The sequence below is a fragment of the Triturus cristatus genome, chromosome 10 (assembly GCF_964204655.1).
Source record: "Triturus cristatus chromosome 10, aTriCri1.1, whole genome shotgun sequence".
Taxonomy (NCBI): Eukaryota; Metazoa; Chordata; class Amphibia; order Caudata; family Salamandridae; genus Triturus; species Triturus cristatus.
The window spans coordinates 1,170,163,032-1,170,181,250 of record NC_140593.1 but is presented as its reverse complement, the minus strand read 5'-3'; the positions used below and the strand labels follow the sequence as shown (position 1 = coordinate 1,170,181,250).

The following is an 18,219-nucleotide window of genomic DNA, read 5'->3' as shown; positions in this document are numbered from 1 at the left end:
TGATGAATAGTTGACCACACACACATATATCTCTTAGTAACTTTCTATTCCATACCTAATAGATATCCATCATCAAATTACCCTCTTTCCAGACATCTGTTTATTCCGCTGTGTCTAAACATGTAGGAGTCATGGGTGCTTCCTGGATATTGTGACACCATATCAGTTATGATACTGTAGGCATTGCTTACCAACTGAATGTTGAGGGAGTTTGTACTTTTCTTGTTTCAGAAAATGTATTCAAGATAGGATGGGGGGCATATGGGCACGTGTGTCCCATCTACAGGCCCTATGACATGGGGAAAACTTGCAATCCTGTAAATCTCCAATTTGGTACTGTGCATTTCCTGGGCATTCCTGGGTAGGTATATGTCTTGGTGACTGTAGATCAGCATGGCATCTAGGAATGCACTGAAGAACTGTGAAAGCGCATCTTGTGAAACCCCTCCTGCTACTGCAATCCCACCCTGGTAACTGCCAGAGGCTAATTGGTGTAATGAGCACAGCACATGTACAAGAATAGGGATTGCATTACTGTGCAGGCTCCTGCTTTCAAGATGTGGGTGTAAAATTGAAATAATCTCCAATATGACAGTGCTACTTAGCCTGTATTTCTCATAGATTTCTTCCTCATGTTGTGCAAGAGGGTCTGCCTGATTTTAAAAAATCGACTTTTGTCTCCGCCTCCTCTTCCACTGAACAGCCAGCATTCGAAGCCTCTGTGCAATAAGGTAAAGAGCAGCGTTTGTGCTAATCCCTGATGCACCCTAGGCCAGTTTATACACTCTCCACCCATTTACTACCTGTTCCAAATTGCATGTGCAAAAGCTCCATTTTGCGACCATTTGCTATTTGCGAATGCGATGAACATACCCTTTGCGAGTCGCAAATAGTGATTTCCTATTTGCAAATCAGTATTTGCATTCGCAATTTCTACAGACTCGCAATTTGGGGTTTGTGAATGAAGCACATCGCGGACAGTCATTTTTGCGGTCACAAACCCTTTTGGGACCATTTCACGAGTCGCAATATTTTCATACACATGGCCCGTAAGTCGCATATTGTCAATGGGAAGCTCCTTGAGGAAAAGCAAGGCAGGGATTATTGGCGGTGGTGTATGATGAGAAAATGATAAGACACATTCACAAACATTACAAAGCTAATCAGATTATAGCAACTAGAATTACACAGAAAATGTGCTGACCCGAATTGCAGAAGGGGAAGATTCAACAAAGCGCAATATCTATCAAGATTAGCTTGCTGTTGGCATCAACCTCTGCGCAGGTGCTCAAACATGGCTTCCACTGCCTCATACTTTGGTACTGCAGGAGTTGTGTATTATTTTGCAATGGAGTTGTGATGAAGGTGTCAACCCTGACAGTTTTAGGGTGGTGCTCCCCCAAGTTTTGCCTGCCTTCCTCCTGCCTTATGTGTGAGTTCACTTGGTCACAATCTAGTTTGCAGGGTGGCCTCAGAAGTGCACCAGATGTCCATCATGGTGGAGATGTCACTGACAGCTGTGCCTGATAGCTTCCTGGCGTGCAGACAGGCTATAATTTTATTTATTGAAGGTGGCTATTTTCTGCTGGTGTTAACCTGTCATTACCTGGAGGAGGACTGGCTGTGGGGTGGTGGGTGGACCATCAAGGGATCAGCCAAGGTGATTAATATGAAGCCATTTCTCTGGTAACAGCCATACCTAGGAAAGAAAAATGTTATAAAACTGCTGATCATACTAAATGTCCTTCAATTGTTCGAGCTGTTGCAGGCAAGCGGGATCCCTTCAGTACTAAAACGGGTATCTACATCTCTGATAATTCAGTAAGTGCTTTTTTATTTCTAACGTGTTGTAGTTTCTTCTTTTCTAAGCAACAGAAAGTAGTCTCCATTAAAATCGCCAAGGATCTTTGGGCTACAAAGTAGTTCCGGATTGTATAAACCTTTTGCCAGGTCACATTAAAACATTTTTTTTGGTTGTTGTTGCTTTTTTTCAGCACCATAAACGAAATAGCAGCCTGAGATTTGAAAAAGGGCAAAGCTGACTTGACAATTCATTGATGTTCTGGTGTTGTTAGGTCAGGAAGAGAATGATATTCGACAACACCTGTTTCGCTGGACAAATGGAGTGGGGCTCACAATAGATGACCCTGTGGAAGTGTAGAAACTGGTCATGTGAGGATTGCATTTTGATTGGTCAGTCACTGACAACTGAGAGAACACAAGCAGCCCCTATGAGGGGATGGAATAGGGGATCCATCACACTTATAGATAATGGTTTCCAAGGAGATGCAGCAATCTACCTGCAGACACGCTATCTGTCTCTACCTGCGCCATGTTTAAAGTTCATTTTGGGGTTCATGCCATTGTCATCGTAATAATGCATTTTATTTGCTGCATCACGTTACAATGTGTAGGATGTTAAGCAATCTCAAAAAGGTGATAAAGAATAGAAGGAAATACAAAGGGTCATTCGTGGATTAATAAGACCTATTCAGTTGCATTCCCTCATGCATCCTAACAACACCGGCCACATCTACAAAGGAAAGTTGTTCTAGTTCAGAATTGTACCTGTAGCAGACATATATATGTGCGCGTGGTGTGGATAATATTTACAATACAAATGTACACTACAACACCTCTCTAAAGGCAAGGTGTATGAAAAATCAGTTTTGCAAGACCTTAATAGCGATTTTTAGCGAATCGCTATTAAGGACTCGCAAAATGGAATGTATGTAGGAATCGCAACAATAATTGCGATTCCTTAATATTCCTTAATTGCAAATCACAAATTGCGATCCGCAATCAAGGAATACCTTCCCATTCATTCCTATGGGCCTAGAGGCCCGTAGGAATGAATGGGAAGTCATTCGCAATTTCCGAGTACCCATTAGGTACTCACAAATTGCGAATGCAATTTCAAGGGTGTAAGGGAGTCAAAAGGATACCCTGTTGCACCCCTGAAATATGTATGTGCGCACATGTGGCGCACATACATGCCCTAAGGGCATGTATGTGCACCACATGGCACTATGAAAAATGCAAAAAAGTGAATTTTTCAAAGAAAGCGCAAATTACCACCAACTTCAATATGGTGGTAATTTGCGATTTCTTAGGGCAAATTCGCACAACTTGGGTGCTTCCTGCATTGCATTTAAGGAATCGCAATTTGCGATTCCTTAAATGCATTCGCAATCTATGCGATTCCCTATACTGCGACGGCCTTTTGGGATGATACATCCCAAAAGCCTTTTTCCCGTTCACAAACGGGCCGATTCTGAGAGTCGGCCCGTTTGCGAACTGTAAAACCATTGATACATCTGGCACTAAATGCTTACTGATTTCCAACATGTGTTAGTGTTACTTTGCCTTGTCAAGTCAAGTCTATGTTTATTTTAGGGCATAACCCTACAAAACACACAGTTGCCATTTACAATATGCATACAATAAAACATTGTACAAAGTGTAAAATGCGGGCTAAGTAGCTCCTATACCTCAAAAACAGACATAAAGGGTGAATCCAGTATCTCCTCGCATTCTGATAGACCGGGCAATAATAATATGAATGCACATATCACACCTGTTAGTCTCATCATGAAAGCGATTCTTCCATTTACTTGTCATATGCATCCTATCAAACCTACATTTCATAAAAAGTGTTTTTGTTTGGAAATATTTCATCTAGATACATCATCAAAATGTGGGTGGAAATAGTTTAAACTCCAAACGTGTATCAGTTAAACTATATTTTGTGGACACTGATAACTCCTGCACACACCACAGTGCTAATAAACTTTCCAAGTGCCTTAGGATGTCTGGTGCATAGACCAAGGTTTCTACCACATGGTTTCTAACCACAGGATACTTAACCAATGCTTTTCATAGCCTAACCAGGACAGTGTAACTGTCTTACCTAGAGATAAGATTTCTAATAGACAAGCCCTATAAAGGTCAAGCACAGCTGTTGTCCACAATCTGACTCAAAATAAGAATGGTCTTAAGACAAGGATGTGATCAATTTTCTTGAGATCTGTGTCATAGAAGAAAGGCACCAGACATGTGCTTTTCGGCAACTATAAAAGTGATCTAGCAAAATAGATTTCCCTTGAAAACAGCACCTGACGATTTCACTTCCCCATAATTCAGTTCTGTACAGGCTGACATATTGTACCCTGAATATGGAAATCTCACAGGCTTTGTTCTCCTATTGCAATAGTGTGAAGTAGGAAATGGTATATGTGGACAGATGTACTCTCCTTATTCATCATAGATTCGAGTCTGTCCATTCATTGAGATGTTATAACCGCATGTCTCTCAGGTGAAGTGTGAGGCCACAAGTCGGTTGCAAAGATGCAGTCCTTGACCACTGGCCACTAGCCCAGCTTAAGGAGCTGTACTGGGCCAGATGAATCAGGGACGAGTGGTTTTGAAGGCTGTATCAAAGGAGTGTAGTACAATTCCCGTTGGGTGCTCTAGACATCTGTAGCACAAGATGAGGATGCCAAAAATACACTTTATGGTACCTACGCTCAGAAACTGTGTTTTGTTCTACCTCTGTTGAGACATAGTGCTGGATGAATGAAGAGAGTGAGGAAATGGGTAGAGAGACCATGTGCACAATCAGTTGTTAAGGGTAATTAATAATGGATCAGTTAATGTCTTTGCCATGCACACATACCTTCATTAGGAGTTGCATAGGGAGGATGGTTCTGATTTGTGACAGTGAACACAATGGTATGATCCAAGTGAACATACATATTAAGATTGTGTTTGTGCTATGCTCACTAAGCTGCCACATATTTCCTAATCTATCTCCTGCATCCAGTCCCCGTGGTCTAACACAATATGGCAGGAAGCTGGAGGACAGGTGGGAACTCCCCAATCCATTTACCCTCCATCCTCAGTCATACCAACAATGTCCTTACCAAACTTAACTTCTACACTGCAGCAGGAAACCTTGCCATGGGTTCAAGCCTATACCAGCACTGAAAGACAATGCCAGGAATCTACAACATGCATTTTGTTTTAAGAATGTAACAAAAACTAATAGTGCGCTGGTCATCTCAAGAGAACTTAATGACTTATTTTTAGCAAATTAATTCTTTTTTGACTCCTAGTATTTTTTGCAGCTCTCTTAAACTTCTTTGAATTGTTGAATTCATGGTGTCCAATGTTTGCTAAAAATGCACCTTCTGTTATAATTATGTCTTTGCCATCAGGCCAATGAGGTCATTGAATGTTGGGGCGTCATTGCGCTGATGTGTTAGTGGTTACAAAGTGGGGGTTCACCAGAGTGGAAGTTGCACTGGGGAAGTACTTGGCTGAGTAGGCTGTAAACAGCCTTGTTCAGCGTAACTAGTCAAGGACATCAAAACGGCTACTATACTACTCCCTACTAAGAAGGTATATTCATGTGTGACAGCTGTCCTCTTTCAACAACTGGTAATGGGGTGTTCAAGAGTCAATAGTTTATGTTAATTTGTATTACAATAATAATGGATTACCACTGCTAGGCTGTTGGGTGTGCTTTAATGAGTGATGTGATTAACTTTTATATCAGGTTTGAAAACAGTAATCAATAGGTTATGATAGCCGAGAACATGTTCTTAGACCAAAGCAACTACCTTGCTCTCCCACACTGACCATCATTTTGTTTGTGTAGCTTGAGGAGCATCTCTAGGTAGTAAGATCCAAACTTGGAAATGGATATTACATACTTGATAATTATTATGGTCTTGTGGGCAACTGCGTCCACTGCTGCATCTGATGGCGCACCACTGCCTTGTGAACTCTCACTACCAAACGTGGAGCTGTACTCCAGGGAAGGGGATGTGGTATTTGGCATTCTGGCTTCTGTAAATGAAGAAACAATCCAGCCTTCTATCAAGTCTTTGTTCACGAAGCCCCCTCCTCCCAGGCGCTGTGAAAGGTAATTAGATTTCCTTTGTTATCATACTTCTTTCTGCATTAATAAATTGAATCTATTTACAGTGTTTATGTGGCGAGGTGCTCATCTGGCACACTTTGGGTGCAATATAGTCCTAGGGCATTGAGTTATTATTGGGTAATGTGAGTTTAAAATGTTTTACATTTTGCCCTGAATTCAGAGTGCACTGTGCTGCTTTGCCCATGGACAATGCTATTCTTGAATGCTCATTGATGTCCCCACTCTGAGACTGACATTATTGCTGTTAATCAAGTAGTCAGCTTGAATTTGCAGCACATGTTCCCATGGCAGGTAGTGCTTAATTTGAGCTGGTGGTGGCTGGTAGATTCTACTGACACTCATTTTTAAGGACTGACACCTATTTTTGCACACTGGACATTTCCCGAGAGCAGGAAAGGAAAAATGCACAAAGGGGAAAGAAGGAGAAAGACAAAGACAAAAAAAGTCGCAAAGACAGAAATTAGAAACCTGTAAGAGTGAGGTAAAGGGACAGCGAGTGTCATTAGGGGCAAAGGGCTACTATACCTGAGAAACAGGATCAGACAGTACCAGCAGGTGAGAGACTTGACATCTAATCATTTGAGACTTCTGCGTTTCCCAAGGTTTTCGAAGGCTGGACGTGGTGGGATGTCCTTCTCAGTACTGACGGCTAAGCTTTGGAACACCCTGCCTCTCCATCTGCATATGGCAAAGTCTGAATTCGGTTTCAGAAGGGATTTAAAAGCCTGGCTCTTTGATCAAGTGTAGATAGCAATGGTAAAGTCAGTTCTTCAGTCTGCTTTTAGCACGGGGACGCCTCGGTTTGAGGCACCTGCACGCTCTGCAAATGGCTTTGATTGATTGTAGAGAACTAAAGAAGCATGAGCTGGATTACAGCCTGCAAATCCTTGGTATTTTGCATGGGTGTCGGAGCAGAGCTGTGGGCATTGGCACTTATTGTTCTACAAATTAAGCACTGATGTGAGGTAAGAAAAACACTCCTGCAAAAAAACAAAAGATCCCAAATGTTCACTTTTTGTATAAGCAGCATAAATTGTAATAGTAAAATGATTCACAAAATTGTAAAATTGTGGTATGGTGTTATGACAGGTGTCATCATGCAAAAAGCTCTATTAGCTGTCCTCTTTTGTCCCTTTAATTAGGGGGAGCAGCTTCAGATCTTGCTGCTATGTAGGTGGAAGCATTCCATTCGTGGTAGACGTGAGTACTCGCCATGGGATTGCATGATTCAGCAGTTCCCAGCAGATGATTGGCAGCTGCGCTCCAGAGCCTGCATTATACATTGTGCCCCGGTGGTGCTACGGGCGTAAACACCCGCTTTCAGCACCCCGGTGGCACAATGGTATCACAGAAGGGGCTGCGGATGCTTGTGCGTCCCCTTCTGTAATACAGATAGTGCTGGTGCACATGTTCCACCAGCGCTATCATGAGACGGCGTTCTCTCATTTACATGGGGGCATGGTCCCATGCAAATGTGGAAATCACTTTGCCTCTGCGACTAGACCGCACTACCGATGTGGGTGCAGAGGGAAACATGCCTCCAAGAGATGCACTGAAAGTGCACCACAAAAAGGTGGTGCACTTTCAGTATGCCTCCTGAAAGGCAGCCTTCTGGGTGGGTGAAACAGGGTGCAATGACCCCTCAGACATCCCCTGTTGGAGGGGTGTAGTCACTCACTGCACCCATCTGAAAGGGGATCTCTCATTCCCCTTAAAAGTGCAGGCGGGTAACCACCTGCACAGCGAAACACAGAGCAGCTTTTAAACAGCTGCGCCACACTTCACTTCAACTTGCTACCTTGGGCTTGCTCGTGTTTGTGGCTGCCCTGGGGACAGCGCGTTCATTCTAACATGGTGCACTATCCTTGTTACGCAGGGCACACTTTTCAAAAGATGCGCCCTGTACGAATAAGGAAACTGTCTTGCATCAGTAGTACAGACCCAGGGAGAGATGCCTTGGGTGCCGGGTGCAGACGTCTTTGGAGAGTGGGTGAGGCAATCTCTAGAGAGGTAATCTGAGGGTGCAGGACCAGCGTTGACTGTCTGACAAAAGACAGTTGATGGCATGCTCATACGCAGCTAGGGGAGTGCTCGATGGGTGTGTGCCAGAGTGCTCTGTGCCAACAATGCGACAACCCCATTACTCTGCATCCTGTGACTTGTGTGTGACATGGTAACTCGCCAACAAAGCATCCTCACATAAACATGTCTTGCTTTATAATTTGTATACTGGGGGAATAGGGCGGGAATGGTGCTGTACAAAGTGGGTGGCCACAATGTAGAATGGCAGAAGCACTTTATGCACCAGGAATATGTCAGCTTGAATTGTGGCCGTGGTTTTGAGCCCCCCCATGTGTGTGGAAACCAGCATGTGATTAGTGCCTCCACACTGGATATGCTTTCTTCTCAAATATGCTTTTCAAAGGGGTAGAATGTAGAAACTAGCATGGGGCATGCCAGTCTGGCTGTCACTGTAAGCATCCTAATAGTAGCACTATAATGCAAATGACTACACCCTTGAATATCTGAGAAGCAGTCGAATCTGTATTCGATTTACAACAACATAGGGTAGTAAAACTCTGGCAAATAATATCAACTCTGTTTTATTGTATTTTCTTGAACATCATTTTTATGTGGATTTGAACAGTGTAGGTCATCATGTGCTGGCTCATTAATAAATAAGCCTTTGCAAATCCAATATGTTGTGCCTTGGCAAGCTTTGGCAAAACCTGTTTTTATTACTGCAACGGTATGTCAGAAAAAAATAAAATAAACAAAAATAACCATTGCATATAATTTTAATGGAACAGTATGGATGCTTAACAGCAGTCTGTAGAGACGTCAGATATTCAGGTTTAATGCATTTCAGAGAAAAATATAATTCTCACTGACACGTAGAAAAGGTACTGTTGGCTTAGAATTACAGTAATCCGAAGATATAGTTTATTTGCAAAAGGATGACTATACCAACTAAAAAGGGATACAGAATTGAAAGAAGAAAACAACGTGATAGTAAAGTATTGCCAGGATTCACTGCACTGAAGTGCACTTCAGTTTAGAGCAAGAGAACCAATGGCTGGTCCATTGCCCCATGCTGCGTGCTGTTGTGGACATGGAGTGAAAAAGTATGTACGTACATATGTATGTATTTTTTTTATGATGATATTCGATTACCTCTAAACCAGACCTAAAAATTACATTATTTTTACTGTTCTATTACCATAAATGTGCATTTATTCAAGTGTTTATCACTCTAAAGAACAGGTGCAGCTTTTGCTTGCTGTGCAGCTAGTCTTTTGTAACATGAACACAATCATATTATTTATGGGCACATAGATTATTTGTGGCTACAGAGTAATTTCTCATGATCTCAGTAATAGATTATGAACTTTTGAAAATATATTGCTCCTCATCAGCCTGATTAGCTTGAATCCAGTGTCACAGCAATCAAGGGACCCACATACGGGCATGTTCTCAGCCACTCAGGACGAACATAGCAAATGCAAGATGATGGACAAGATGATGGACGGAATCCTGAAACGTTTCAACCACTCACCCCAGTTAAGAGATCTGGGTTTAATCCATCGGTCTTTTGCTCACTATGCCATCCCAGTTTAGACCCAGCCATATGCAAATCAGTCTTGACCCTGCTCCTCATGGAAACAGTCCAGCCAGAACTGCCAGGGCAGGTTCTCGCTGGACCGGAAACAAGCAAGCATCCTGGGACTGTTTTGGAGGTATCACCCCTCATCAGCCAGGCTTGTTTGAATCCAGTGGCACAGCAACAAGGGACCACGTCTGGGCATACCCTTGGCCACTTAGGGTGAACATAGCAAAAACAACAAGATAATGGACTGAGTGCTGAAACTTTTCAAGAACACACTCCAAGCCAAGAGATCTGGTTTTAATCCATCATTCTTTTGCTCACTATGCCACTCCAGTTTGGAACCAGCCATATTCAAATCAGGCTTGACCCTGCTTCTCATGGGAATAATCTAGCTGGAATGGCCTGGCTGTGTCCTCCCTGGTTTGGAAGCAAGCATCCTGGGACCGGTTTCACAAAATCACCCCATCAACAGCCAGGCTATCTTGAATCCAGTGGCCCAGCAAGCAAGAGACCCACATCTGGGCATACCCTTGGACACTTAGGGTGAACATAGCAAAAACAACAAGAAGATAGACGGAGTGCTGAAACTTTTCAACCACTCACCCCCAGTCAAGATATCTGGGTTTAATCCATCGTTCTTTTGTTCACTATGCCATCCCGATTTTCACCCAGCTGTATGCAAATCAGTCTTAACTTACCTTTGTGTATACTGAAAATTAGTAAAGTTACACTTTTGGTCTAAGTCAGACTTTTGGGGCAGATGTACGACTGTTTTTTGCGCTCGCAAACAGGAATTCGGTCCATTTGCGACCGCATAAAAGGTCAGCCTGTGTATAAACAATATTTTACAAGTCGCTAACATATTAGCGACTCACAAAATATGGTTTGAGATTCGCTATTACGAAGGGGCTTGCCAAGGGCTTCCATTCCTAATAGCGAGTCTCACACCTATGTATGATTGTTTTGCGACTGCATTTGCGGTTGCAAAAGATTTGCACTTTACCACCCTTTTTAAAAGTCCCAGGGACCACTGCCTGCCCTTAAAAAATGAAACTGAAAAGTTTAATTTGTCTTTTTTAAATGCATCCCATTTTCCTTTAAGGAAAACGGTCTGCATTAAAAAAAAACTGCTTCATTGGAAAAGCAGTCACAGACATGGTGGTCTGCTGACCCCAGCAGGCCACCATCCCTATGACTGCTGGCAATTCCTAATGGGGTCGCAAATCGCGCAATTTGATGCAATTTGCGACTCGCTAAATACAAGTGTCGTACATCTCCCCCTTGGTCTAACTTTATCTTTGTTAATCAGGCCCTAAGTGTTTCTGCTTTGGTTTCCCTTGTTATAGCCGGCATCATGATAATTTTAAGGACTCTGACAGGATGGCCCCCCTCACAAACACCTGAGGTTTCTATGAGTGTGTTGAATGTGACTGTGTCCTTTTAAGAATAGTTATCTTTGGCTCAGTGGGATGGGCACCACCTCTTCTTCACTGTACCTCATGTATGTGGGGGGACACAGCTTTACTATTTTTCACAGAGAACCTTCACCTCTAATTCTTATGTTTTGAAAACATTTTATGGAGTCTGTTAGACCTTTAACTGCCAGCCTTAGGGTGGTCTTCTCCCAAAATAAATTCCTGTTAGCCTCCAATTTTGCTGAATTTGTTTTTGTTGGCCATAGGACTCTGTGCACTTTACCACTGTACCCAGTGCAAAATTGCATGTGCTCACTCCCTTAAAAATTGTCTGATTTACTTATCCACAATTGGCATATTTAATGTACCTATTAGTCCCTAGTAGAGTGCTATACATGTGCCCAGGGCTTGTGAATTAAATGCTACTAATGGGCCTGCAGCACTGATTGTGCCACCCACTTAAGTAGCCCCTTGAACATGACTACGGCCTGTCACTTCAGAGACTGTGTGTGCAGTTTACACTGTCATGTTGACTTGGCATTTAAAACCTACTCCCATGCCTTACAATCCCCTTTTATTGCATATATGTCACCCCTTAAGTAGGGTCTAGGTAGCCCATTGGGCAGGGTGCTGTGTAAATAGAAGTTAGGACATGTAGTTGTGTGTTTTACATGTCCTGGTAGTGAAAAATTACCAGATTCATTTTTCACTAATATGAGGCCTACCCCTCCCACAGGATAACAATGAATTCCTTAATACATCTAAGGAGCTGTAATTACCAATTAGAAGGAGGTAGATCCCCTATGTTTTGTACCTATGGAATTGTAACGATAAATCCTCTTCAATGCCAAAGACATATTTATCATTACAATTTTAAAAATACCACTTTTAGAAAAACTGCATTTTTCTGCTCTGAGCCCTGTCTACCTGCAAACTGTCTCATATACATGTCTGAGGGGGTGACCGCTGGACTTTGTGTATTCCACCTAGACAACCACACACAATGAGAACTTAGGTGTGACTTGATGGACCATCCTGGGAGGATGGCAAAGAGGAACTCTGCAGTACCTCACACTTAGACCTGAATAGGCTGTGCCCTGTCCCCACACAAAGGGCTTCATATCCCCCTGTAGTGCATCTGGAGTCAGGGCAAGAAGGGAGGACCTCTGAAAATAAGAGATTACTTACATTGTAAGACTGATCATGCAGTTTACACCCTTCAGTGTCCCAGTAAATGTATGTATGTGGGAAGCACTATACTCCCGGCCCATAAGAGAATATTGCGGCATATGAGAGCTATAAAGAACAAAGACAGAAGATATCTAGAAGCTTGCCATTTTGAAGAAATTCTTATGAGTAATGTGCTAGAACTGGTATATTTTGTAGTTGATGCTGTATGTATGAATAGTAGAGGGGGCAACAGGGAGAAGCCACCGAGGCAACTCGAGCCCGATTCATAATTGAGTTAAATACAAACCCTCCCTGTGGGTTGAATACAGAAGAGAATTTCGACATACATGTAGCTCTGCTAGTAATTTCTTTTAACTAGTGAGAGGCAGTTTTGTAGAATTTTAATATTTTGCACTTTTAACCACTTTTTTGCATTTGTCACTTTAGAGAGAATAATCAGTAAGAAGACAATGAGAGGCACATGAGCATAAGAGCAACACTGGCAATTTGTTTATATTGTTGGAAAATAAGTTGTGAGAAGATGGCTCTGCCTATCTAAACCACACAGATTTTCACTTTTTGATCACCTGGGTTTCAACCCTTTGCTGTGGGAGAGCCTCATAACCTGGGGTTCATCCATGGTAAACTCATGGCGAATGGAATGTGTGTGGTTACCGCCAGTGTTCACCTTTTAAGATAAGGCAGCTGCAATGCAGCAAGTGTAAGATGCATTTGGTTAGTCGTGTTCACATGTGTTAAGGCTGTTCATGGGAGACTCCTGATGTGTGCAGAACAGTAACTGCACACAGGTAACCTGGAACAGAGGGGACTCTGCAGGATTAGGTATTGACCTGGGGGAAGCCTCATCATTTTAGGGTGCTCTCATAGGGAAAGTCAATGTGGTATACTATCTTGTCTGCAGTGACACTCCATTATACCCACATGGAGAGAGCTGCCTTAGAGTGTAGCTTTGCTTCCCCTTGGCCTACAGACACATTTAGAGCCTCATAACCTGGGGTTCATCCATGGTAAACTCATGGCAAATGGAATGCGTGTGGTTACCGCCAGTGTTCACCTTTTAAGATAAGGCAGCTGCAATGCAGCAAGTGTAAGATGCATTTGGTTAGTCGTGTTCACATGTGTTAAGGCTGTTCATGGGAGACTCCTGATGTGTGCAGAACAGTAACTGCACACAGGTAACCTGGAACAGAGGGGACTCTGCAGGATTAGGTATTGACCTGGGGGAAGCCTCATCATTTTAGGGTGCTCTCATAGGGAAAGTCAATGTGGTATACTATCTTGTCTGCAGTGACACTCCATTATACCCACATGTAGAGAGCTGCCTTAGAGTGTAGCTTTGCTTCCCCTTGGCCTACAGACACATTTAGAGCTTAACCTATATGAAAAGATTAATTCTGCAAAATCAAAGGACATATCTTTACAACTTCTGGGACATTGAGGAATATCATATTTCTCTGGCTTAGCTCAGGATCAGAGCCCACGTTTTTTGTCACCCTGCTGTGCCAAGTTAATTACATTTCTCTCCAGCAGCAGGAACAAAGACCTCCCCACACAAAGGCAACAATTAACAGTGCTTAAGTCAGCTCCTGAGGTGGAAAGGGGTGTGGCTGAATGCACTGCATCAATCAGCCAGCTGTCCCACTGTGCCAGGGAAGGGGCCTGCCCAAGCCCACTAAAGAAAGGAGAGAGTCCAGACCTCTGGAGCGATCCCAGGAGGAGGCTCCCTTTGAAGTAATGTCAGCGTTGGGTGGAGCTCAGACCACAGAGCAATTGTGGCAATTGACTCCTGAATGACTCCATTTTTAAATATCCCAGCAGTCTGTGCAGGAAGGTTGAAACAGGGGCAGAGAGGTGATGTGGCACCCCAGGATAGGCTATAGGTGCATCCCTGCTGAAACCTCCAACCTCGACTTAAAAGGCCTGAGCAGGGGAGTGCACTCTCTCTTCTGTGTTCTTGTCTGCAGGGCATTTGAAATAGAGGCGCCACCATAGATAATTGGAAGGAAGAACCCCCTGATGGCCATCTGGACTAAGGAGTCTGATTCTAATTGACCCTGGGGCCAGTTGGGCTCTTCCCAGCACCAGGGAAGCTAGTCCCCTTACATCTTCTGATGACTAGTTGGGGGAAAGACTAGACTTCAGCACCGAGTAGGAGTGATGCCCAAGGGAAAAACAAAGTGAAAGGCTGGTGCAAGGAGCCAGAGAAACTAGATCCCTGAGAAGCTTGTCCCCTTTAAGGCCAGCAGGCCTTTAGAAAGTGCTCCAGGTGGCTTGGGTTCGCCACCAGGAGCAAGCCGGAAAACAGAACCAAGTAAAACGTCCCAATGGGTTTCCCGAGATATGTGACTGCAAATGGTTTGAGCTTGGAGCTTCTTTGCCAGAGCCTTTCTAGATCCCCAGGTTTGGACAGGGCATGGGGGTTGCCACCAGAATCGAGGCCTAATTATCAGGCTGGGAGGGGGGCATGTATGGGGCCCCCTTCCCATTATCCAAGGGCTCTGGGGACCCCGACCCCTAGGCCATTTTATTCATCTGAGGGCCAGGGACCCCAACTCCCGAATGCTGATTGAAGTGGGGGACGCTCTATCGTGCTTCTTCAAGTGCCGAGCTGCAGAGACCATGGTGGAGTTCCATCATATTTCCCCTCCATGAGAGTACAGGAAGGGGCCTATCCCTGGGCCTGAGAAGAAGAGAAATGGGGAGCAATACTGCTATGTGGCTTGCCCACCCTGCTCCCCCTGACTGAGGGGAGTGGGAGGCCACCATAAGTGCAGCTCCCTGCTTGCCAGAGTGGACATAGCAGAAGTGAACTGCCTCTCCCACACCAGCACTCAGTAGTGCTGCCTGCTGCTTGTGTGGGAAGCTTGCGGGGGACAGCCAGGGGTGGGTTCCCTGAGCTGTCCCTCAATAAAGGACTAGCGCAGAGGAGCTTATTTAATATACACAAAGCTCCAAGGAGTGCCCCATAATTCCAGTGGGGCTTGCCTACTTTGTATTGAATCTAAACGTTTTAGACTTTGTGATGGTCCCATGAAGGCGAGGTCACCATTAACAGAATGGCAAAGTGCAGTGACAGCTGCAGGAGAAGCACAGCCTCCCCCAAAATGATTTCCAGATCCCCCACCCTAAAATGGATGGGACTCCAAAAGAACTACCAGGAGTTTGCCAGGCATTTTTAGGCACTCCCCAGGTTGGAGCGTGTGTTCTTTGGCTATCAGAGCAGCGACCTCTAGATGCAATGTCTATGGCTGCAGTCTCTGTGGCCTGAAGGTGTTTGGCATGGGTTTTAATGCTGTGCAACACCCACTAGGGGCAAAAGTATGTAATCACAAGCTATAGTGATAAAGTGTGATGGTCTCTAGGGGCTACGTTTTAATTGTGTTTTTCATGATAAAAGTTACTATGAGTACACAAATCATTCAGACATGCATATACATTTTTCTTGCAAAAACTTCAGTGAAATAATAATGCTGACAGCCGCTTGTGATCAAAGTATACATGCTTTATTGCCTCAATTTAGTGTGTACATTTCAAGTTATATTCAATTCTTTCATTTAAGTTCAAGTGAATGTGTTTAAATGTGGTTTGTTGAACTAGACCCCTTTTGGAGGGTCAAAAGAGATTAAACATTGTCATCTAAAATTATTAGCATGAGCTTGTATATATTTGTAGTTTCCTGCGTAGTATTGAGTATGGTGTGTCATAATGTACTTTTCCTTTTTCAAAAGAAAAGGCACTGAGTGGAAATTCATTTATTGAGTGTTAGCATTGTATGCCCTCGAATGATTATTACTAGCACACATCACCTCCCTTGAGTGGCCTTGAACTGCTCCGCTTCTCTACCCTGAGACAGGCAAGCATTACAGTGGGATGTTTGATTCTCATTGGAGAACAAATGTGGACCCATTTCTTGTGCAGGCTACACAGCTAAGTGGACCATTTTCTTACAACAATCAACACCTTACCGGTAGTGTTTGATAATACTAGGAGTTCGCAAAGCCTGCCAATTTGGGCTTCATTGTGTTGTCAATAGAGGGGGGACCGCAATTGTAAGAGCCTAAATAGTTAGCAAGGAAAATGTTAAGCATTTTGGGCCAGATGTACTACCCATTTGTGCACGCGTATACGGGTTTGCAACCCGTTTGTGCATGCAAAAACCTGCAGGGGCATGTATAAACCCTATTTAGCGAGTCACAGTTTATTTGCAACTCACTAAATAGGATTTGCGACTCACCAATAGGAAGGGGTGCTCCAAGGGCGTCCCTTCCTAATTGCGACTCGCTACCCTATATAAGAATGTTTTGCTACCGCAATTGCAGTCGCAAAACACTCGCAATTTACCGCCCACATCAAGAGGGTGGTAATGTAGTAGCAAATGGGAAGGGGTCCCTTTGGGAAATTATTTTTATGGGGAAGGCAGTAGTCCCAGGGACCACTACCTGCCCTTAAAAAATTAAACGAAAACGTTTCATTTAAAAAAAAAAAAAAGCATCCCGTTTTCTTTAAGGAAAACGGGCCGCATTTAAAAAGAAAACTGCTTTATTTGAAAGCAGTCCCACACATGGGGGCCAGTTGAGCCCAGCAGGCCACCATACCTGGGAGGTCCAACCATTCTCAATGGGGTTGCAAATTGCGAGTGCCTCATGAATATTGATGAGGCATGCAAATTGCGACCTCATTGAGAATCGCCAACAGTGTCTCTGTTTAGCAATTTTTCCCAATTTGGGAGTCGCAAAAGCCACCTTGTACATCTGGGCCTTTATGTGTTGCTGACTTGGGCTATATTTAAAAGATTTTTATATAATGATTTTTAATTAAGGAATTATGTAAAAATAATAATTAATTTATTTTCAAGCTAAAATAATTCTTTAAGCTATGGTTCGTATATATTTTACATTGATGTAAGAATAACATGTGGTTTAACCATGATGAGTTGGTTAAGTAAGCAGTTTAGAATTTAGCCTGAGTGTAGTTTGTGGAGTTTTGCTGCGCGGAACTCCACGAAGTTACAAAAAATCTCTGCGAAGTTCCGAGAGTGACGGAGTACAGTGCGAACTGCAGTTTGTGTTGGTATCCTGCCGCTAGGGTAGAAATTCTACCCGAGCGTCAGCTCGCGCATGCGAACCTACTGTTCGTGATTGCGAACTTACCATTCGCGATCATAAGCTGGGAAAAAACTCTGCTGCACATCGTGAAGCGGAGTTTTCTGCACTCCGCGTGCTCCGCGGAGTGCAGAGTGCAGAAAACTCCGCAAACTCCGCGAACGGTGCAAAGTTCACCGCCCAGGCCTATTTAGAATATGTGATAGGACAATGTGCTGTTTCTTATGTATATATAGACGAGATAAGATACAGTAAGAAAGTTTTCATTGTCTATGATGATGTCACTTTCGAGTGGTGAAATACAAAAACAAGATGGTGCTTCTGTGTTTGTGATCAAGGCTGCAAGGAAACCGAAATGCGGAATTATATATTCTTTCCAAGTCTTTAGTCTTTTAAAACCATTACACTAAAATATATTCATTAAATATTTTGGAAAAACAATTATTTTACAGAGATTTGAATATTGAAATGTAAACATAGACAATTGTGCAAGATAGAGTTTTATTAAAAACATACTTTGTGTGTCAGGCTTGTTTCTCCAGTGCAGAGCATTATAAATCAATGTCTTTACAAGTTTTCAGTAAAGTACATGGCAATCAAGATTTATATAGGAGATGGTGTAGGGCTCTAATGCTCCTTCAAATTTCACAGTTTTTTCCCTCACTCGCCTTCATCAATGGCAAGCTGGTGAGCGCGAGTGAGGAAAATCCACCTCCCAGCGATATTTTTCCTCGTTCTCGATCGACAACATCTAGTTGGTGAGCGTGAGCATGGAAAATCAACCTGCCGGCGAGATGTCTCAACGCAGGCGGTCAGATTTCTCATTACGAGTGGTTGCGTATGCTCGTGATCGCTCACATTGAGAAACCATCTGTTCGCTTTGAGAAAGCTGCTGCTTGAGTAAAAATCTACTCGAGTGGCAGAAAGGAAGCAGCGCCCGCTTGCGCTGTGCATGGTGCC

At 43.4% G+C, this 18,219-nt stretch overlaps 1 protein-coding gene across 1 annotated transcript in view; it reads left to right on the top strand.

Moving 5' to 3' along the window:
• The first annotated feature begins 5,699 nt into the window (after positions 1–5,699).
• LOC146796879 (extracellular calcium-sensing receptor-like) overlaps positions 5,700–18,219 on the top strand; it is a 222,025-nt gene continuing 209,505 nt past the window's right edge. The window contains exon 1 of the mRNA XM_085631413.1: positions 5,700–5,926. Coding sequence (XP_085487539.1) covers positions 5,700–5,926 — 227 coding nt within the window. The remainder of the gene's footprint in view (positions 5,927–18,219) is intronic.